The sequence below is a fragment of the Lissotriton vulgaris genome, chromosome 11, assembly GCF_964263255.1.
Source record: "Lissotriton vulgaris chromosome 11, aLisVul1.2, whole genome shotgun sequence".
In the NCBI taxonomy this organism is placed as follows: domain Eukaryota; kingdom Metazoa; phylum Chordata; class Amphibia; order Caudata; family Salamandridae; genus Lissotriton; species Lissotriton vulgaris.
The window spans coordinates 916,313,333-916,333,328 of NC_141699.1; the positions used below are offsets into that span (position 1 = coordinate 916,313,333).

At 42.1% G+C, this 19,996-nt stretch overlaps 1 protein-coding gene across 2 annotated transcripts in view; it reads right to left on the minus strand.

The window, feature by feature from the left end:
- LOC147683684 (G2/mitotic-specific cyclin-B3-like) overlaps positions 1–19,996 on the minus strand; it is a 332,394-nt gene that overhangs the window by 167,803 nt on the left and 144,595 nt on the right. For both annotated transcript variants that reach the window (XM_086944888.1, XM_086944887.1), the window contains exons 9-10: positions 11,337–11,492; positions 8,903–9,052 (exon numbers count right to left, since the gene is read on the minus strand). In XM_086944888.1, coding sequence (XP_086801014.1) covers positions 8,903–9,052; positions 11,337–11,492 — 306 coding nt within the window. The remainder of the gene's footprint in view (positions 1–8,902; positions 9,053–11,336; positions 11,493–19,996) is intronic.

Below are 19,996 nucleotides of genomic sequence, written 5' to 3' on the forward strand. Positions count from 1 at the left end.
CCAGATACTAGCCGAGCACGATAACAAAATATTAAATGTATTTCAAGAATCTACATGGATTCCATCAAACATACATAGGAAATCTGATTTATAAATTAAGAACACGCTGATCAGTGTATAAGAAATACTTAAGTGGTATTTGACAGATATTTAACTTGAGCAGACTATCACAACAGCATCTGCAAGTGTTTTATTTTGACCAAAGAATGAGGAGTTTGACAAGCAAAAAATGGATATGCTACAGTGTCTACATTTTGTTTTTTTTTAAAAGGGCAAGGGCCTAAAAGGAGCCTGCCATTGATGAAGCAGAATGCCTGGTTAATCACTGGTAATTTTCATTACTCCAAAATCTGGTCTTCTCGTTCCATTCCTTACAAGTGAGCAGCTGGTCTGCTCTACACAAACCTTTTACCATTGCAATTAAAAATACTTCCCCATATATGGTGCTGCCTACACTGACCGGCCTGCATAAAGGGGGAAGTATGACAATAGCATCCTAAGGATACCAAAGAAACCCAAGACAAATAAAAACAAACAATCACCTGAAACAAAAGGAAAAACAGGGAGGGAGGGACGGACTCTGGAATGGAACTGGAATACCAGGACTCTGAGTAAGAAAGATTACCAATGAGAAAACGAGGATTACCTCCTCGTCCGTCTTCCCGTTCCTTTCCTTACAAGTGTGCCCATACCAAAGCAAATAGGTGATTGAAAACACAAAGATTAGAAGGATGCAGCAGAATCAGGAGGTCAAATTTATGAAAACAGAAACAGTGCAGATTACAAATCATGTACAGCAGACATGAGAGCCAAAAGCAGCAGATGCTGCCATCCCCAACTGAAGGCGGTTGTGGGACACAAAAGTATGAGGAAAGGCCCAAGTAGCAGCATTGCAAATATCATACAAGGAGCCCCCCTTAAACATGGCCCAAGAGGAGGAAACCCCATGAGTGAACAGGCCCTGGACAAAAGGAAGAGGACAACATGGAGTCTCGTAGGACAGGACCATCGCACACTTCAACCACCAAGCCAAAGTCAACAGAGAAGGCTTCAGACCCATGCCAGATGACCCGTAGGTGACAAAAAGAGTACCCACCATCCCAAACTCATAGGTATGGTCCATATAGTTGCGTAGAGTTCACAACAAATCAAGGGAATGCCGAACCTCCTCCGCAGGGGAGAAAGGAGCAGAAAAGAACACAAGAAAAATATCCTCCTGACAGCAGAAGGCAGACAAGACATTTGCAGGGAAAAACTGACTAGGCTGCAAAATTACATTGTTCTAACAAAAACGCAAAAAAGGCAAAGACGCCGTCAAACCCCAATCGCTTCTACTTTAAGAAATGGCCAAAAAAAAAGAACCTTAGCTGAAATGTCCTTGAAGACTGGTTAATGGCCGAAGCAACAAAGTAAGATCCCAGGCAGGAACTGTAGAGCTGAAGACAGGCCGCTGAAGCAAAAATCCCTGCAAAAGGTAAAACACCAAAGAAGAGACAAAGGTCATCGCAGAACTCCTAAAGGCAAGAACAGTAGCCCACTGGGCACGGAGAGTGGTCTCAGCAAGACCCAACATGTAGCTGACCGGCAAAAAACTTCAAAGCCTGGACGATATCATAGGAGGAAGAGGACAAGCCTCAAACATCACACCAGGACTCAAGGTTCTTCCAATGCCGCAGTAAGACTTCAGAGTTGAAGGCCTATGAGACAACTGAAAAGACTAAGCCACCTTGAGCGAGCAACTCTGACTCAACAATTTCAACCTCTCAAGTGCCAGACCTATCAGGCGGAAGCAAACAGATAACTCACTGAGAAGGAGAGCAAGCAGAGGAGATGAGGACAGGGGAAACCGCCAATGGAGACAAGTCAGAAAACACCAAAGGACGGTAAACCAGGGCCTCCAAGACCATTCCTGGACCACCAGAAACCACTCCAGCCAATCCAACCAGACTTTTCTGAGGACCTGTGGAATCTAGGGAAAAGAAGGGAAGGCGAACTGGAATCACTGGTACCATGGGATGGAGACGGCATCCATCCCCCAGGCCAATAGTGAGGGAACCAGGCTGCAGCACAGAGGAAGAAGTGCAGACTCCTCAGTGGCAAAGAGATCCAGCCATGGAAGTCTGAACATTAAGACAATCTGTCAAAAGAAGGAGACATGCACATTGTCATGGACGAGAGAAACACCTGGCTCAAAGAATCCACAGGCCCGTTCTCTGTCCGCAGAAGATAAACTGCAGAGAGAGAAAGAAGATTCTGCTTGGCACACAGACCAATCCTCCCGGAAATGAGACAGACCAGCATATTCCCCCTTGTCTATTGATGTAGGCGCAAACTACCCAATTGTCCGTCTGAATGCAGACGGATCAGGACTGAAGGAGGCTAGCGACCAAAGCAGGGCCCGCCAAACTTCTATCAGCTACCGCAAGTTAGAGGACTGGAGAGCCTGAATGGGACCACGTCCCCTGGGCCTTGGAATCCCCCAGAACCCCCCCCCCCCCCCTCCCCCCACCCTGTGCACTGGCATCAGTTGAGAGGACCACTGAGGAAGGAGAGAGAAGAAGTTTAAGACCCCTGGAGAGATTGGGAGGGGACAGCGACCACTGGAGAGAGTCCCAAATGTCTTGGGAGACAGGAATGGGAGCCTCAAAGTCCTGTGAAGCAGGATCCCAGTGGCATAGAAGGTGATGCAAAAGAGGATACAAATGGAGATGGGACCCTGGGAGGACATGCAGTGTGGAGGGCATCTCCCCTGATTGTGCAGCAAGAGCCGGGCCAACAAGAGAGACCGGGGAAGCACCCAGGAGAGGTGCTGGAACAGAGTCAACTGATGATCCGAAGACAGGAACACCATCCCCTTGGTCCACCCGTAAGAAGGCCCTCAGAAAACTTCAGAGACTTGAGAGCTGAAGGGAGGGCATTCAGTGATTGATGAGGAAACCAAAATTGCCCTCCATAGCTTGAGAGACTGAAGGAGAAAATCAGCCAATCATCAAGGTAAGATACCTGAATAACACGGGAATGGAGGATAGCCACTGGAGGGCAAAGAGCTTCGTAAAAACCCTTGGCACCAATGAAAGGCTGAAAGGAAGCACCTGGAACTGGAAGTGCCTGGATCCCATAGCAAACATCAGAAACCACTGATCCTTTGGATGGTGTGGTAACATGCAGGTAAGTGTCCAACAGGTCCATGGATGTGAGGAAAGACCCCTGATGAACTAGCTGAGGAAATGAATGCAAAGTCACCATCTTAAAGCAGTGATGTGGAATGTGCAGTTTCACACTTCAAATCCAACCTAGGGCGGAGGTCAGCAGTATGTTTCTTGGAAACCAAAAATAGAAGAAAATAGTACTCCCTTCCCTTTTCCAGGGGCAGAACCCAGATGACAGCTTGCTTCAGCAATCTAAGGAAACACCCGCCAGCAAGGCCACTCGCCTTACTGCATCCCAAGGTAAAGGAGTCTCCTTTAAAACCTGAGCAGGCAGAGATGAGAACTCGATCCAGTAACCACAGACCATCGTCTATAAGGCCCAGGCAATGTAAAAACCCTGCCAGGAGTGAGAAAAGAAGGGAAGGTGACCCCAACAGGGAAAGGTGGACAGTCATTGTTTCGGAACGGGAGTGGACGAGGCAATGGACGACAGACTTGCTGAATCACTGACAAAATATCTACTACAAAAATATTTCGACAAAAATATTGAAGTCAAGAATATCAACATCCTATCAACATCATGGTAAGTACGAAAATATCGAGAAAGAAATATCGAGAAAGATTTATCTATGTCAAAAATATCTTTTTTTAAATATTAAAAAATAATGCAAAATAAAGTAAAAGATACATATATTTAAAAGAAATAGTTAAAAATATTTTAAAATGTTTAAAAATAATATTACATCAAAAAAATAAACCTACATAAAATATAATATATACTTAATATTCATGAATAATTTTAATAACCTACATTGTTACAATTATTTTATAAATTATAAAAACATACAAAAATTTATAATGAGATAATAAAAAATATATAACAAATTTAAAAACTACATTTTTTTTATGTTTTTAAAATAAATTATAAACATTAACTAAAACAATACAGAAAAATATTGGATAGCGGAGAAAAAAATATATACTATATACCTCTCCAGAGAATGCAACAATAGGGAAAGTGTTGGATAGCGTAGGGGCAAAAATTACTATTCCCTCTCCAGAGAGTGCAACAGTTGGGAAAGAGTTGGGTAGCATAGGGGTTAAAAATTACATACTTCTAAATTAAATAATTTAATTAAATATTGATAGTTAACATACATTATAAATACCAATACTTTAAAATTATCAATTACTTAACATTAAATTACCTCCCACCCTATTCCCCAACACAACTCAATCCGCATAAAATGTAACAATATAATTAATTAAAATTAATTACCAATTAATAATACATTATCAATAAATTAATACCAATTAATAAATCATTCCTTAATTATAATAAATTACTGCCCACCCTATTCCCCTGTAAACTCACAACTCTCCTCCTAAACTAAATTAACACAATAATTTATCAATTAAAAAAAATTGCCAATTAATAATGAATCGGTCTCCCGGTTTTCCTTTTTTAAGGATATTTACATATAAATACAGACGGAAAACTATATTTACTTTGTCTGTATTTATATTTAGAAACGGCAAAACACTGGCAAATGTTAACATGCTGCCGCTGCATGCTGTTTCCTTTGCACGCCCCTGGGAATTCATTTTAATCCCTTTCAATCACGGTCTTTTAGCGCCCTCATGTGGACCCTGCCCCCCCTATGCCCCGGCAGCAGCAGAGGGTCTTTTTCTCCGTCGTCAAGTGGGTGAGGAGGAGGTGGGAATTGTTGTCCTTTATTTTCTTAATTACCATGCGTGTTGAATACCACAGGGTGCCTTGTGTTCCATAGTAGGATCATTGAGGCTCGGAGCCGGAGTATATATCCCGCACCCCCATTCCGCGAAAAATGAGAAATTGGTCCAGACTCCCCCTAGAACAGTGGTCTAGCTCCCTTGTAGTCTCTAGACCTTTATTTACTCGGAACCCTTCATCATAAAAAGGAATACGACAACTGGATCTCGAAGTCTCTTGACTCCATACTTCCCCTTTGCAAAACCAGCTTAAAAAGGCCGCGGAAAACAGCTTTGTGGTATTCAGAGGAGCTTAGATGGAAAAAGCGACAATGTAAGTAGCTAGAAAGGAAGTGGCGCCTGGGATACGCTGCCGCAGATAGTGATTTACAGGGAGGCCATTAGAGCCTATAAACTAGAAATAAAAGCAACACAATCTGCCTATTATAGTGGCAAAATCACGATGGCTAGATCAAAACCAAAAGATTTACCAAATAGTAAAAAGTCTTACCAAGCTCCCCCCTCCCCTGGTCCCCAATTACAATCCTTTCCTCCGCTGCAACGATTTAGCGGAATTTTCTATAAAAAAATAAACAAAATCTAGGTTTCATTTGCAGACACGGACTTAGACCCTTCCATTAAAGGATCACATCTCTCCACAGAAGTTGATCACCCCTACCAAAACATCTTAGATCACTTTCCCCTGTTAGACCTTGACACTTGAAACCTTGATACACCAAGTAAAGTCAGGCTCCCCATGCGACCCTGCCCCCCATGTACGCTGGTTGCAGTTAGCCAGGTTATTCTCCCCATGATTATGGAGCTACTGAATACCTCTCTAATGACAGGTATTGTCCCTCCGGCCTGGAAACACGCCATGGTGCGAGCACTCCTGAGAAAGCCTAATCTTGATTCCAGCAACCTTAACTACAGCCCGATTTCCCCGCTACCCTGGGTGAGCAAAATCCTCGAGAAACATTAATACACATCTAACTATGTTTCTCGAGAGTAACCATCTGCTTGATGCCACCCAGACGGGTTTCCGCCCCAAACATGGGACAGAAATGGCCTTGTTGGCTATAACAGAGGAAACTAGACGGATCTTGGATCGGGGGAGGGGGGGAAATCGGTGGCAGTCATCCTCAATCTGAGTGCCGCGTTTGACACGGTGAACCATAAAACTCTGCTGTGCCGACTCCTTAGCTTAGGAGTGTCAGGGGAAGCTCTAGGTCCTTTCTGAGCGACAGGACCTTCCAGGTTTTTGAAGGAGACTCAGTCTCTTCAAGTAAACCCTTGGGCTGTGGGGTACCGCAGGGCTCATCGCTGAGCCCTACTCTATTCTACGTGTACATGAGACCGCTGGCTGAGATAGTTCGTCCATATGGCATTAAGATCATCACACATGCGGACTATACTCAGCTGGTGGTCTCTCTCGCGCAAAAGACTTGTCAACAAGCACAGGTCAACCTGACGACTTGCATGGAAGAGGTCAAAAGCTGGATGACGGCGTCATGTCTCAAGCTTAATGGAGATAAAACAGAGCTTATGCTCCTCAGCCCCCAGCTTTATCCACCATTGACCTCTTATGGCCCATTAGCCTGGGTGCGCCGCCTACTCCTAAAGATAATATAAAAAGTCTTGGGGTCTGGCTGGACAAATCCCTGACCCTTAATACCCAAGCTATCAGCGACTTGCTTCGGACTCATCAGGCTGTTGAAGAAAAACCTTCCGCTTTTACATTTTGAAGCCAATCAAATTGTTATACAAGGTCTAATTCAATCTTGTCTTGACTTCAGCAATGCCTTGTATTTAGGGGCTCCTGATTATGTTTTGCAAAAACTTCAGCGGATCCAGAACTGTGCTGCACGCACGTTGCTCCAGCTCCCGCACAGAGCCTCAGTGGAACCTGGGCTGAGGGCTCTGCACTGGCTCCCTGTGAGGGAGAGAATCAAATTTGCAGACTTCGCATTTCACAATTAAATGCGCTCCAAGTACCACTTTCTCTCTGTGCTTTTAAATAAGTGCTTTTAATTTAACCAGCCAGCAACTGTCCGAGTTTAGAGTTAAAAGTGTTGTGCAAGACAGCACAGCCTATGACTTGCAACGTCTCTGTAAGAAGGAAGAGGATGGGTCAGGATCTAACTTCCGGTCCCCTCTACAAGCAGCAGGAGCAGATGTTACCAGTCTCATGGCAAATTTTTCCACTTTAAAATGTAAGACTGCAACTCAGAGAAAATCATCTTTACGTAGAAAGGATTCCATATGTCATGAAAGGAATTAAAACAGTAGACAACCGACGCATGCCAGAGGGTAAGCAGCAACCATGCTAAGTGACAGACATTTCAAACAACACATGCGAGCCTCACGCAGCAGGAGGGGGCCGGCGAGATTCCCTTGCGGGAGCATGCAACCACATGGTGCCACCATATGGTGCTGCGCGCTCCCGCAAGGAAATCGCCGGACGTGCACGTGTTGCCATTGCAAGCAATGCAACGTGTACACGTCTTTGCAAGGAAAGTTGTGCCGATGGCTACAGGTCTCTCTCCTATGCAGCGCATGCGCGTTGCGTATGCGTGACCTAAAAATGTAAACCGGCACGCTTTGCAAAGTCACCCATCACCGAAACCAAGGCCCGCTACAGCAGGCCAAGCAAAGAAGCTAAGAAAAAAGTGCTGTGGAACAGCAGCAGCTAAAGCAGGTCTTGTACACACAAAAAAAGGCAGTGTAGATGTAACTGAAAGCCGCGCACCTATCAAACAAGAAAAGGCAGCGTGGCTGCGAAAGCAAGCCACACCGCAACCCAGTGAGAAAAAAAAAGGCAGTGCAGATGCAAATTAAGGGGCCCCATACAAGAAACGAGAAAGGCAGCGCAGCTGCTAAATCAAGCCGCGCGGCACATTAAACAAAAAAAAGGCAGTGCGCCTGCTAATGCAAGCTGTGCCATATACAACACACAAAAAAAGACAGCGCAACTCAAAGTAAGCCGCGCCCCAACATCAGAAGAAAAGCACACTTAATAGAAGCCATGGCAAAACGCAAGTGCAGCACAAAAAAAAGGAACAGGATGCTATTCTGTCATACTTTCCCCCTTATGCATGCCGGTCAGTGTAGGCAGTGCCATATTGAGAGAACATTTTTTTAGTTGCAATGGCAAAAGGTTTCTGTAGAGCAGACAAGCTGCTCACTTGTAAGGAATAAAATGGGAAGACTAACTAGGAGGTAATGCCAGGGTTGCCGTAAAGCAAGACTGACTAGGTTAGATTCCATTTCGTGCCTTTTTCTGCTATTGACTTACAGGGAAGCTCCCGAACTAATTTTCAGATTTTTTAAAAATCCTTGCTATCGCCCTATGTCAGTGTTTCCTATATTTACCTTACTCCATCCCTTTTCTAAATTTCTGTCTTGCTCTGTGTCAAAGTCTGATGATGAAAATAAATCCTGTTTTAGAAAAATGAGTGCCTGTTATCTCAAAGCACACACTTAAGTAAAAAAAAAAAAAAAGACCACCACCAACCACATGGTTCAAAAATCAGTTTTGTAGAAACAAGATAAGATATAATTGAGAAATTCGGTTGGAGGGATTTTATAGTGTATTTAAAAGTAACAGAATACACTGATAAGGAAACGTCTGAAGTAAATGCATTTAGGATGTTGAAATATATAAGTAAAGTAAAACCGATCTTTTAAAAATATATATAACGCAATTTAGATGTATAGGTCCTTTACATGATGTTCATATCAGGCTGAGGGAAAACTCTTCCTTGAGATAGGAATTTGTCAAAATGTGGGAACTTCAATGTAGAATTATCTGCCCACACTGGTGTCTCATCTGAAAATGGTATCCTTTTAATTAATTGCATTGATTAAATACATTAGCGAGCTCGGTGTTGAGAGCAGAAATTCATATATCATTTAAAGTTTTGTAGGTTTTATCGCCTCGTCAGCTGTTTATTGACTCGCAAAGCTGCTCATAAAGGTGACATTTTAAAAGAAAAAAAAATTCAAATACTTTGGTTACCTACCCAACCTCCAAGGCCCATCATCTTCATGGCAAGGAGCAGGGCTGAAGCAGCTAAATGCGATGCCCTCACCACCACAAAATCCATCTCCTGCAGGGTCCTCTCACAGATGAAGCGAGCCAGAGTGAGGGTCACAAGGTCAACTTTGGCACACTGTAAAAGACAAACCGAAGTGTTGTCATATGTACCACTTTAAAAACACGGAAGTCAAACTTGAAACGTGTGATCCGCACGAGGAGAAAGCAGCAGTGAGTACGTATGTATCTTCAATCTTGTCATCCGCAAGGCTCAGATTTGTTATTTCTTTACTGCACTGGATGATGCAAAGGGGCAGTCTTGTATAAATTGGTAAATTATGGTAGTCACATTCTGCCACACACCACTTGTTTCAATTCTTTAAGTGAGCGTGTTTGATTGGTTATTTAAAATGTAATGATAAAAATGTATTTTTTGCCTTCATGTTATTTTTTCTTAAGTTGTATTTTTTCTTCCAACCTTACGTGTGTTCTCGATTAGAATATCAGAAATATGTTTTTCAGCATAAACATTGGTATTACCCAATCAGCGTTTACTCATTTTTATTGGGTGTGGCTATAAAGTTACCTTTTCCAAACCCCCTGTTCTCTGCTACACCCTAAAGAAATCCGGATTGTAAAAAAAACAAAAAACGGGGGGGGCTGTGCTACTAACTTAATTGTTAGCGATACTCACTTAGGTAGATCTTACAACTAATGTAGGTCCGCAATAAACAGCTTTAGCTATTTGTCACAGACAACAGCACTGCAGACAATACTTTAACATATGCTTGGAAAGGGCTTTGGGTCTTCTGCCCTTTGTTCATGATTGCAGGGGCAGCTCTAGGCTCATGGCGGCCCTGGGCAGGGAGCATAGGTAGGGGGCCCTGGAAGAGGGGGGGTGGGGTGGAGCGCAGAGGCCAGTGAAGATGGAGGGTGGGGAGGGGGGGGGGGTCAGGGTCTTTGGAAGTGGAACAGCGTTGGAGGCCGCCAAATCCCTGCCAGGGGCTGCCACGCAAATATGCATCCATCCTCAGAGTATTATTATATTAAGGATATATATTGGCGTGGAGGCCCCTGGGGTTTGGTGGCCCTGTGCAGGTGCACAGCTTGCACATGCCTAAGGCCGCCCCTGATGATTGGAAGACTGTCTTTTTCAGTTTCATGAGCCTGATTCTATGGATTTCATCCCATTCCCTCTGCTTGCCCGCCATGGAGCATTCTGGCTCCACCTTGCTTCTAGATTGGTAGAGAGTACCCGTCCCCTGCGAACAGAGAACTATTTTTATTTTCGCCTTTTTTCTGTCTCATTTGATATGTAGAACTCAAGGAGAGCTTCGTTGCACATAAATGCATCCTTGCAGCAGGAAATTTGGAACATGTTGTGCTTCGAAAATGGTAGTCCCATTGCATTGATGCAACCCATAAGTCACCTTGGAAAGCATTCAAAACGAAATTTCAAGATGGCCAACACCCGACATTGTTTTTCATTATAAGCATTGACAGAACTTGTGAGGCAACATTCAGTGGTTGTGATAATCCCCCTGTCCACTCTCCTTAAAAAATGGGGAGTACAACAATCCAAGGTGCAAAAATATAAAAATCTTCACTGGTCTTCTATATTCAAAATAAAGCTAAAAAAAGTGCTCAAAGTGCAAAATGGGGAGGTGCTGCATTGGCCCAAACAACACTGGCAACCAATAAGCAATGACCAAGAAAGACAGATTGACTTTGCTCTTGGAGGTTACTAAATAATTGTAACCTTCTCCATGTTGCCATCTGGTAACAGTCTAAGCTCAAGAGGTCTTTGGAAAGGCCAAAGATTGATACTCTGAACACTCTAGACATCCAACCGGAAATGGTATGCATTACTCTGAGGTCATAGGATCTACTGTCAAATGCAGGGCAGCAAGGCCTTGACCAGGTCCACAGTACATTAGACATGGTTAATTAACACTCAAACTAGTGAATAGACATACAACACTGCATCATAACCCTCAATCACAGATACAAAGTCATGCACATTCTCCTACTACACATACAAAATCAGGGGAATGGATTCCATTTACAGATTTAATTTCAGTAGAATTACAAATCAATAGTGTTCCCAATTTTATACTATGTAATAACAGATCACGGACACTGGGTGGGAGCACTAGCTGACTCATTTGCCTGTTGTGTTGCCATAAGCACCCCACTGTGTGGTCAACCATTAAAATGAGACCCTTACATCGACAAACCGTTTACAATCAACATAATCATTAAACACTTTGACATATTCAACATAGTGCACATCATTTTAGAAAAGGATCTTATTAGTTAGCAGCCATGTGGAAGCCAAGCTTTGTTCCAATGGGACTGTCATTGGCATATCCGACCACAGAAGAGTAGAAGAGTATGTATTGCTCCTTATTTACAATTACCTGACCGTATCTTCGAAGGAAGCTGTATGCAATTGGGATATTAATGTTAAATTCCAGCCCCTGCAGGATCTTCCTTTCCATTTCAATGAGCGATTGCCGGGGATATTCGCCTGCGCAAACATGCACCAAATCATCCAATCGAGGTGCAAAGCATTCCTGCAGTTAGACAAATTCATATATAAGAGCTGTGAACAAAGGACAGCAACTGGATAGACCACCAAGAACAAATTCAACATAAAGTAGTGTGTTAACCATCACCCTTTCTCCAACTATACAAGAAGCAAGCCTTACATTTTGTTTGAGTTTAATTTATCATTCGGGACACAATGGCAACTTACAGGATACTAAGCTTTTCTTGCTGATGTTTTACCAATCTGAGACCACACTTTACGCATCTATAAATGCTTTAATACCACTGTAGCCAAAAGCTTGTGGTGAGTTTGTGGTTCAATTTTAGGGAGGGCTTTCTGGGATCCATTACATTGTCTGTAACAGCTAAGCATCCTTGTTTAGTTTGATTTAGGCTTCCCACATATTATGATGGTTTGGTCAGTCCTGTAGACTATCATTTCCAATATCAAAGGCGGCTTCAAAGCTATGTAAACCCTGAGGATAAACAGGGAAGTTATACTATTGGATATACACTTATTGAGCATGCACTAGCTGACTGTGCTCCAGGACCAAATGGGATTCCGCAAGCAGTTTTTAAAAGTCCCCCATATTTTGGGTAGTTAATTAAGCCCTTTCTCCGTTTAAGTACTTCAGAAAGAAGAAGTCCCATAATACATCCCATTTTGAATGGAGGAAAGAGGAATCGGGCAATCAATTATCAGCTGATATCACTTTTAGATGTGGAAACAAAATTCTTTGCAGGACCGCTGTTGGAAGATCTTAAATCCGGGGTCAAAGAAAATGGGTTAATACCTATGGACCAGGAACTTGATGGCAATCTCCTCTCTTACAGCCTGAGCGATCAATACGCAGCCACTACTTTATATTTGTGTTTTGTACTTTAAGGCAGCGTTTGACCCATCCGCAGATGTCCATTGTGGAGAAAATTACAATCATGATCCAGCCCTGAAAAACGGCTAAGGACAATGGACCTTTTTCACTCTCACACCTGGGCAAGCAGAAAGTTAGGCGATGGTGTTTTTTTTAATCCAGGAAACTGCACTCTACAGTAGGGCTAAAACAGGCTGCCTCTTGGACCTCTTCCAGTTAAAATATTTATAAATAGAATCTTACAATAACACTTGCTCTGGTTAATTCACGGCCACCAAAACTGGGAGAAAAAGGATGGTCTCATTTCCTACATGTGGATGATTTGATTATAAAAAGCAAAACAAAAGTGGGCCTCCAGTGACTGATTACTAAACTAGATGAATATACCAGATCCAATAGACTTGAAGTGAACTTGCCGTAAAGTAGTCATCTACAGCAAAAGAGCCTGGCAGTTGGAGAATGAAAGCATCAACAAAGTGACAGAGTACAAGTACCTAGGAGTTTGGAGTGATTCGAGGGGAAACCTGACACAGCAAAAAGAATCAATTAGAAACAACACGTTTCAGAACATCCTCAAACTATCTATGTGGCTCCAGCCTATACACAATCGTTCAGGTTATGAAGGCGAAGTTGATGCCATCCATAACATATGGGAGTGAAATCTTGTTAGGACAAAACTCGAGACTCTTGAATGGACTGGTGGCTAAAATAGATCGGTCTATCTTTCCACGAATAATTGCATGCCCTTCAGAAACGTGCCTAGAATTAGACCTCTTAAATCCAGTATACCCAGACAACAAGCATTTCTTATACTGTTTTGCAAACTAAGAGCCTCAAGGCCAGGCGACCTGGGCAATTTTAACTGGTGACAAATCACAAGTAGCTCCAGTAAATAATGTTATCTTCACTTCTTGGAAAAGACTTTAGACAAATTCCAGGCTAGGGAGCTGTGGAACCAGCAGGTCACTTATGCAGTGTTTAAAAAGTATGTTCCCATCAGTGCTCCCAAGGTAAGCAATTAGAGGATGAAAACTTGTTTGCATGGCAAAGACATACATGAATGGTGATAAACACATTTAATATAAAAGGTCACGAAGTGCACCTGGGTACAAATTACTCTAAGTACATCAAACAAATATATGCTGTACTGGGTTGGGGCTCTACCAACTCTGGATTTCCTGCCCTAGAGGCACATACGGCCTGCATACTCTACCTGCAGGTGGCATACATACTCTACATGTAGACTATGCAACATTGGAAAAGAAACTCTCATGCATTTTGTATGTCTGACCCGTGCTTTATAGGGAATGTAAAAACAACAGGTGATGGACAGAATGCAGAACAATGTCATACATTCACCCCAGTACAGAGATCTGGGCCTAAATCCATCGTTTTTCTGCTCACCATGCCATTACAGTTTGAACCTAGCCATATGTAAATCATTCTTGACCCTGTGCCCCATGGGAACAGTCCAGCCTGAACTGCCAAGCAAGGTCCTCCCTGGACTGGAAATAAGCACCCTACGACCGGTTTCGGGCTTTCATCCCTCATCAGCCAGGATAGCTTGATTCTAGTGGCATGGAGAGCAGGGGACTCACGTCTGAGCATACCCGTCCCACTCAGGGTGACAAATGCAAAAACAACAGTTGATGGACAGAATGCAGAACAATGTCATACATTCACCGAGTACAGAGATCTGGGCCTAAATCCATTGTTGGGGAATATAGGCAGCTTTTGATTAGATCTGTTTAATCTTAACTATAAATGGCAATTAGGGTCTGCCAGGGGTGGCTGCTGCAACTCTTGGCACGCCCCTTGTGTCCTTTGGCACTGCTTTTGCGACCCCTAGACTCAGCAGTGGCAAAATCAGTGCCAGTAACTAAGGCAGCTTGTTCTTTTGTTTGTTGGTTGGTGGGAACTTCACTCTCCTTGCTTTTAGTCAGTCAAATAACATTATTTCACCAATACAATATCAACATAAAAGGTATTCTACAAACATGCATTCATCATTAATAAAAGCAACTATTACAAATTTAGACTAACATGTAATTAAAACAGTTTAAAATGACAGCAGTAACAAAAAAAATTAAGAACATTTAAAAGCTAAGGAGAGTAATTCATATATGTGTACACCGATTTCGAGCAGGGACAGATTTTTAATAACGTTTAAAAATTTTAGAAATGCCAGATAGACCCCAGACAGCTGCGCCATTTTTGCAGAAAACCTTTTTTTATCATTTAAAATGGCTTGGTAACAATTTTATCCTCAAATTTAAAGAGAGCCCTAAGGTTTTTTTCCATCAGTGATCCTCTGTTGGAGACCATGTTTCTCCAATTATTATCTCTATCAAACATGATCCCCAAGTAATTGAAGGAATCTACTACCTCTAACTTTTAGCCTTCAATATACTATTGAGGCTGTTTCTGCCGCTTAGACCCTGCCACAAGAACAAAGGACTTGGTATAGTTAACTTTCAGGTCCAAGTTGTTCATAAATTTTGAGTACTCCCATTAGTGGCTGCAGCGCGTTGCAGGTAGATGCGAGAAGAACAGCATCGTCAGTGTAGAGGAGTATCGGGACAGGAGAGGAATTAATATAGGGAACACTGAAAAATATATATGGAGTCTAAAATGCACCACTGGGCCTCGTTTTAACAAATATGTGTATGAGATTTAGCAAATTTGCAAGAATCGCTGGTATCAACAGCAATATTTTTCATAAGTTTTGTGATTTTAGACAATGTAGCCAGGGGCCAGGACCCCACCCTGAAAAGCGTTCCAGCCTTAGACTCCAGTGCTGTTCTCCATCAGGCATTCTTATGAGCAGATCAATATTATTACCGCTGTCAAATATCAGATATCACAGTGCGTGATCAAGTCTGCAACATTTACAAGCAATTGCTGTTATTGCATTAATAAATTGCCTCCGCCTCATGTCCATTGAAGCTAGGGGAGTCGTAAAAGATAACCATTTTAAAAAAAATGCATTGCGAGAAAAATCATTCAGGAAGTACAGACCTAGGATATTTAACTGACTAAAATGTGCTGTGGGTACAGGAGATGCTGATTCCCAAGTACTTGTTAAATTTCTACAACCATCTGAAGCGAGCCCAAGAATGTCTCTCTCCAGATTGATGGTGTACTACTAGATAAAAAGGGAGGTTCTCTCACTTTGTATGCTTGATTTACTCTTTTGTAAGATGTATGCAAACAATCAAATAGCAAGGAGCTACCCAATTCGTATCAATTCAACATATTACTAGATGACCAATTCAGTTCGCCTCAGTTTCCAACATACGCCCAACTGTGTTTTGAGGACTTTAGGAAATGGACAAGCATACAGCTCCATTACATCAAAGGAAAGTTCAATTTAAAACAAATAGCCAACTAATTTTAACAGACTCTAATATTCCATTTGTTTGCAGAAAGACTCTGAATAGAATTTAACATTGGTTTAAAAACTCCAAATATTTTAAGAATATATCTGTGCGTCATTACAAAAAATAACAACTAATAATAATTTAAAATGTCAACAGACATCCCCCCCCAAGACCCCATTACCTAATGCAACAGTGTTGCCTTTGAAGGATGGCATCCATGGGGCTTCTGCAGAAATGTCCTGGCAAAACACTACTTCTTTCAACTGGGGCCACTTGGTACAATCAAGCTTTTGCAAATCATATTCTACTTCTGTAATTCTTGCAGACAGACTTTATTATACAATACATAGCAATTGAGGCATCCAACCAAAAATGATATGATGCTTTAAAGTAATCTGCACTTTACTCTCCTGATTTGTGCTTTTAAAAACAAAGAGGGGTTCCAGAGTGCTTGGCAGATTTTCGAGCATACCAAAACTCTTTAATGAACTACAAACAGTAAACAGTCATTAAACATTTGGTATCACCCATAAGTGAGGCTATGCAACTTGCAATTTAACAAACAAATAGGTTAGATTCAATGAATCAGTAACTTTTGAGTTTCTACCTACACTGAAGTTATCCATTCTCAATGTTACCTTTACCTACAGTCAGAAATATTTGTGTACTCACCATATAAATACACAGAAAGTGGATCAAGATTATCCGGAAAATTATGACAGTTTACATTTTGGTATAGTGATCATCTTTCAGCACAATACTTTGCCCTTAGGAGCAGGATTCCCTCATACAGAAAATCAGCATTAACTTTACATTATGTGCCAAAAGGAACTTTTCTGGAGGCAAGGATATTACAATGCCTCAAAACTATATTAAAAAATCTATAAAAGATTACAAACTCCAAATTCTAAATGAAATAAAGCAATTACTATGAAAAAGTGCAATCACCTCTAATGCCCAAAATGTAATCTTGCATACTGTGAATAAACTTTCGGAAGCATTGATGACTACTGCCGAGTCACCCCAAGACTTATGTAACTCTTTAAACAACTACTTAAATGATAAAATATTAACTAAGGTGCAGAATTGTAGCCAATTACCCGCCTCACAATATGAAGCATGATCTTGGCACCAACGCACTCTCCACATCTTTGCACATTTCCATTGAGGACTTTTTGGTGACTTGGACCGCTCTAAAATCTAGTATCTCCAAAGATCTTTACCTATTACCATTAATTGGGCTTGCAGATAAACTTCTCCATACCTTTCACTACCTCCTGTGGAGGTTGGTAAATGTCTAGAAGTAAAGATAAGATCCAGAGTAACTCCATATCTGGTCTTACTCCCCAGTGCTTTTATGAAACTGTCAAAGAAAAGGTTGATTTTCCTCAATGAGCAAGGACAAAAGATGAAGCAGACCAGTAACTACTGGCTCCGGATTGCTTTATGTCAATTCCCTCCATCTGAGCTTACCTCGATATTTCTTTTGAAGAGCACAGGTGAATCAGAACCATGCTGCATGTCCTGTGCTGGGAGCTCCTAGACTTAGTCATGATCCTGCTCTCCTCTGCTCAATACACTATCTTCTTGTCAGGGAGTGTATGCAATTCAAAAATTTGCGCCACTTGCACAGAGTATTGCTCTCCTTAATTTAAACAATCAAATCAGCCCTTAACAATGCTGTGATCATTTACAGCTAATGTTGTGATAAATGGCAAATTTATAAAAACAATAATTGGTGCCCGTAATGAGTTAGTGCGTACTGTCAGACTTTGTAATACTAGACCAGATCACTTGACCCCAAACCTTTGTCTGAGCATTTCAGAGGTGATCTTATACTTTATTATTTACCCAAGCATCCTAGTCTGGACACCTTTCTGCTATGTCAGGCAGTTTAAAAGGTTATGTCTAGCAAGGAAGCACCACTCTATTGGTTTTGTGAGCATTCAGATAGGAGGGACTGAGTCGGCCAAATCAGGGGTAAGCGGATTAGTGAAAAACTATACTTCATTCAGTAAACCCTCTCAGTTTATACTCCTGTATTTTGCCTTTGAACTGTCCTACTTTCTGCCAGTCTTCTACCTACATCAGAATATTGCTTTGTCAGTGCCACTAAAAAGGGTCCCGACAATTTACTGACCAACAGTCCAACCATTGTGCGTTCTGCCTCTCTGTCAAGTGCTTTACTAATGAAGGGAGTCAGCTAGGTCAACTCAGACCACAAGACTAGGATGTGGGAATTTCCTTGCAAAGTAAGAACGCCACCCTGGATGAAAATGTAGCCAATTGCCACTGGGGGCTTGCATGGTCAGATGCCTCTACAGCAAGTTGTGATGGCAATTATCCCTACACAGGTTGCTGCTTTCCTCCGAAACTAAAATGTACGTCTTGCAAAAAGTAAGTCAGACTGCTTTGGAATTTAATTAGGACATCCTTCCATCCTGGGTGACCAGCAATTACCTGTCCTTGAAGGCTCAGATCAGCTTGGTGGTCTCTGCTGAGTTTTTTCAACTGCGTAGAATTAAGAAGATCAGCAGATTTCTGTCTCGGGAAGCCCTGATCTTGGTTATCTTGGCTTTGGTCATCTCCCAACTGGACTACGCCAATCACTCCATGTAGGCATCACAGCTTGCCAACTCAGACGCCTTCAGCTAGTCTAGAATCAGGCTGCTAGACTGATCTTTCAGCAACCTAAATGGCATCACGTCAGACCACTGATGAAAAGCATCCATTAGCTCCCAGTGACCATGAGATTTGTATTTAAGTTGGGATGAACTATTTTCAAAGCGCTCCACTGTAATGGTCCAGCCTTCATCTCTTCCAAGATTCTATGTTATGCCTTCAGTCATAACCTACGATCCTCCTCTCTGAATCAGTTAGTCACTCCCACTTTTAAACGTTAGAAATATAGTGGCTCCCGATTTACAGTCTTAGCCCCCCAGTTCTGGAACTCGCTCCCTGTGGAGTTGAGGTCAGAAACTTCCTGTGCACTATTCAGAAAACAGCTGAGAACCTGGTTGTTTTCCCAGGCATATGACAACTAGGCTTCTCCCTTCTGCTGCTACCTTACCTCCACTCCAGTGCCAAGAAACTGTGTGGTGAATGTACCCTTAATATTATCTTTAACTGAACATATCATATGATCTGCTCTGCTCAGCACAAGTCACATGACCAGTGCAGCTCCAAACACAAGCACTTTAGAATGTGAACTACAGTCAGTCATACAGCATATTCACTGATAAAAAAAATTACAATACTCAAATCAAAAGTACCTACAAGTAACTACGAAGCAGTCCTATTCACCAAATGATCTTTAGGAAATTCTTGTAGTGCACTAAAGTGCTTTTACAGCAGCACTTACTGGCCATCTCCTGAAACAAAATCAGTCTGAACATATATTTATAGGCTTCAAATCAGATGCTCTGAATGATTTGCATTTATAGGATCTCAAAATGGAAAGTTCAAAGCACATACAACTTTCACATAACAAGCCAGTGGGAGGGATAAAGGAGGAACCCAAGACTTTGGATCAGGCTTGGGAAATACTCAGTGTGGGTATGTTGCTCATACACCGTTTGGCATCACCTCTGTACAGGAAGACAGCCATTTCCTTATCAGTGCCAGCATTTGTCCCAGTAGATTTATCTAGAACAGAACTTCCACACTGTATTTTCTGTAGAATTTAGATGACAAATCCATACCAAAGGTTCAGCGAGTCCTGAGTTTAGATTTCTTTGGCTGGCTGCTATATGGCCCTGAGACAGGCCACAAACAAATATTGGACTGCACAAAAGGTTCTGCCAAAGGCCTAACATTCCAGATTGAGGTAGAAACAGAACTTTAAGAGCTTAGAACTTCATGCAGCAAAGCAAAAAATATAACCTTTTTTGGCTAGGATAGACAGGATTCCACACATCACATTTGCCAAATGAGGACAGTGCTGAATAGCCAAAATCTCATCTCCCTGCAGGGTTCACTCAACCTGCCCAATATTTGCAATCCCAAGAGACTGTCTATTGCATTGTTCATTACCACTGGCAAGTACGTAGCAAGAATGAGTAACCCCCAAACTTTTTTGGCTTGACTCAGTTTTGTGCCACAGGATTCGATACATTTTCACACCACAACATCCATAAGACACTCCTTGAGATACCGGATAGCACAAGTTCAATCACCCACACAAATGTCTTAACTTAGTTGCACAGTGTTATGACAACCGGTTGGGGGAGGGGTCTGCTTTATGAAGGTTTTCTGTTATGCTCACACTATTGAATCGAC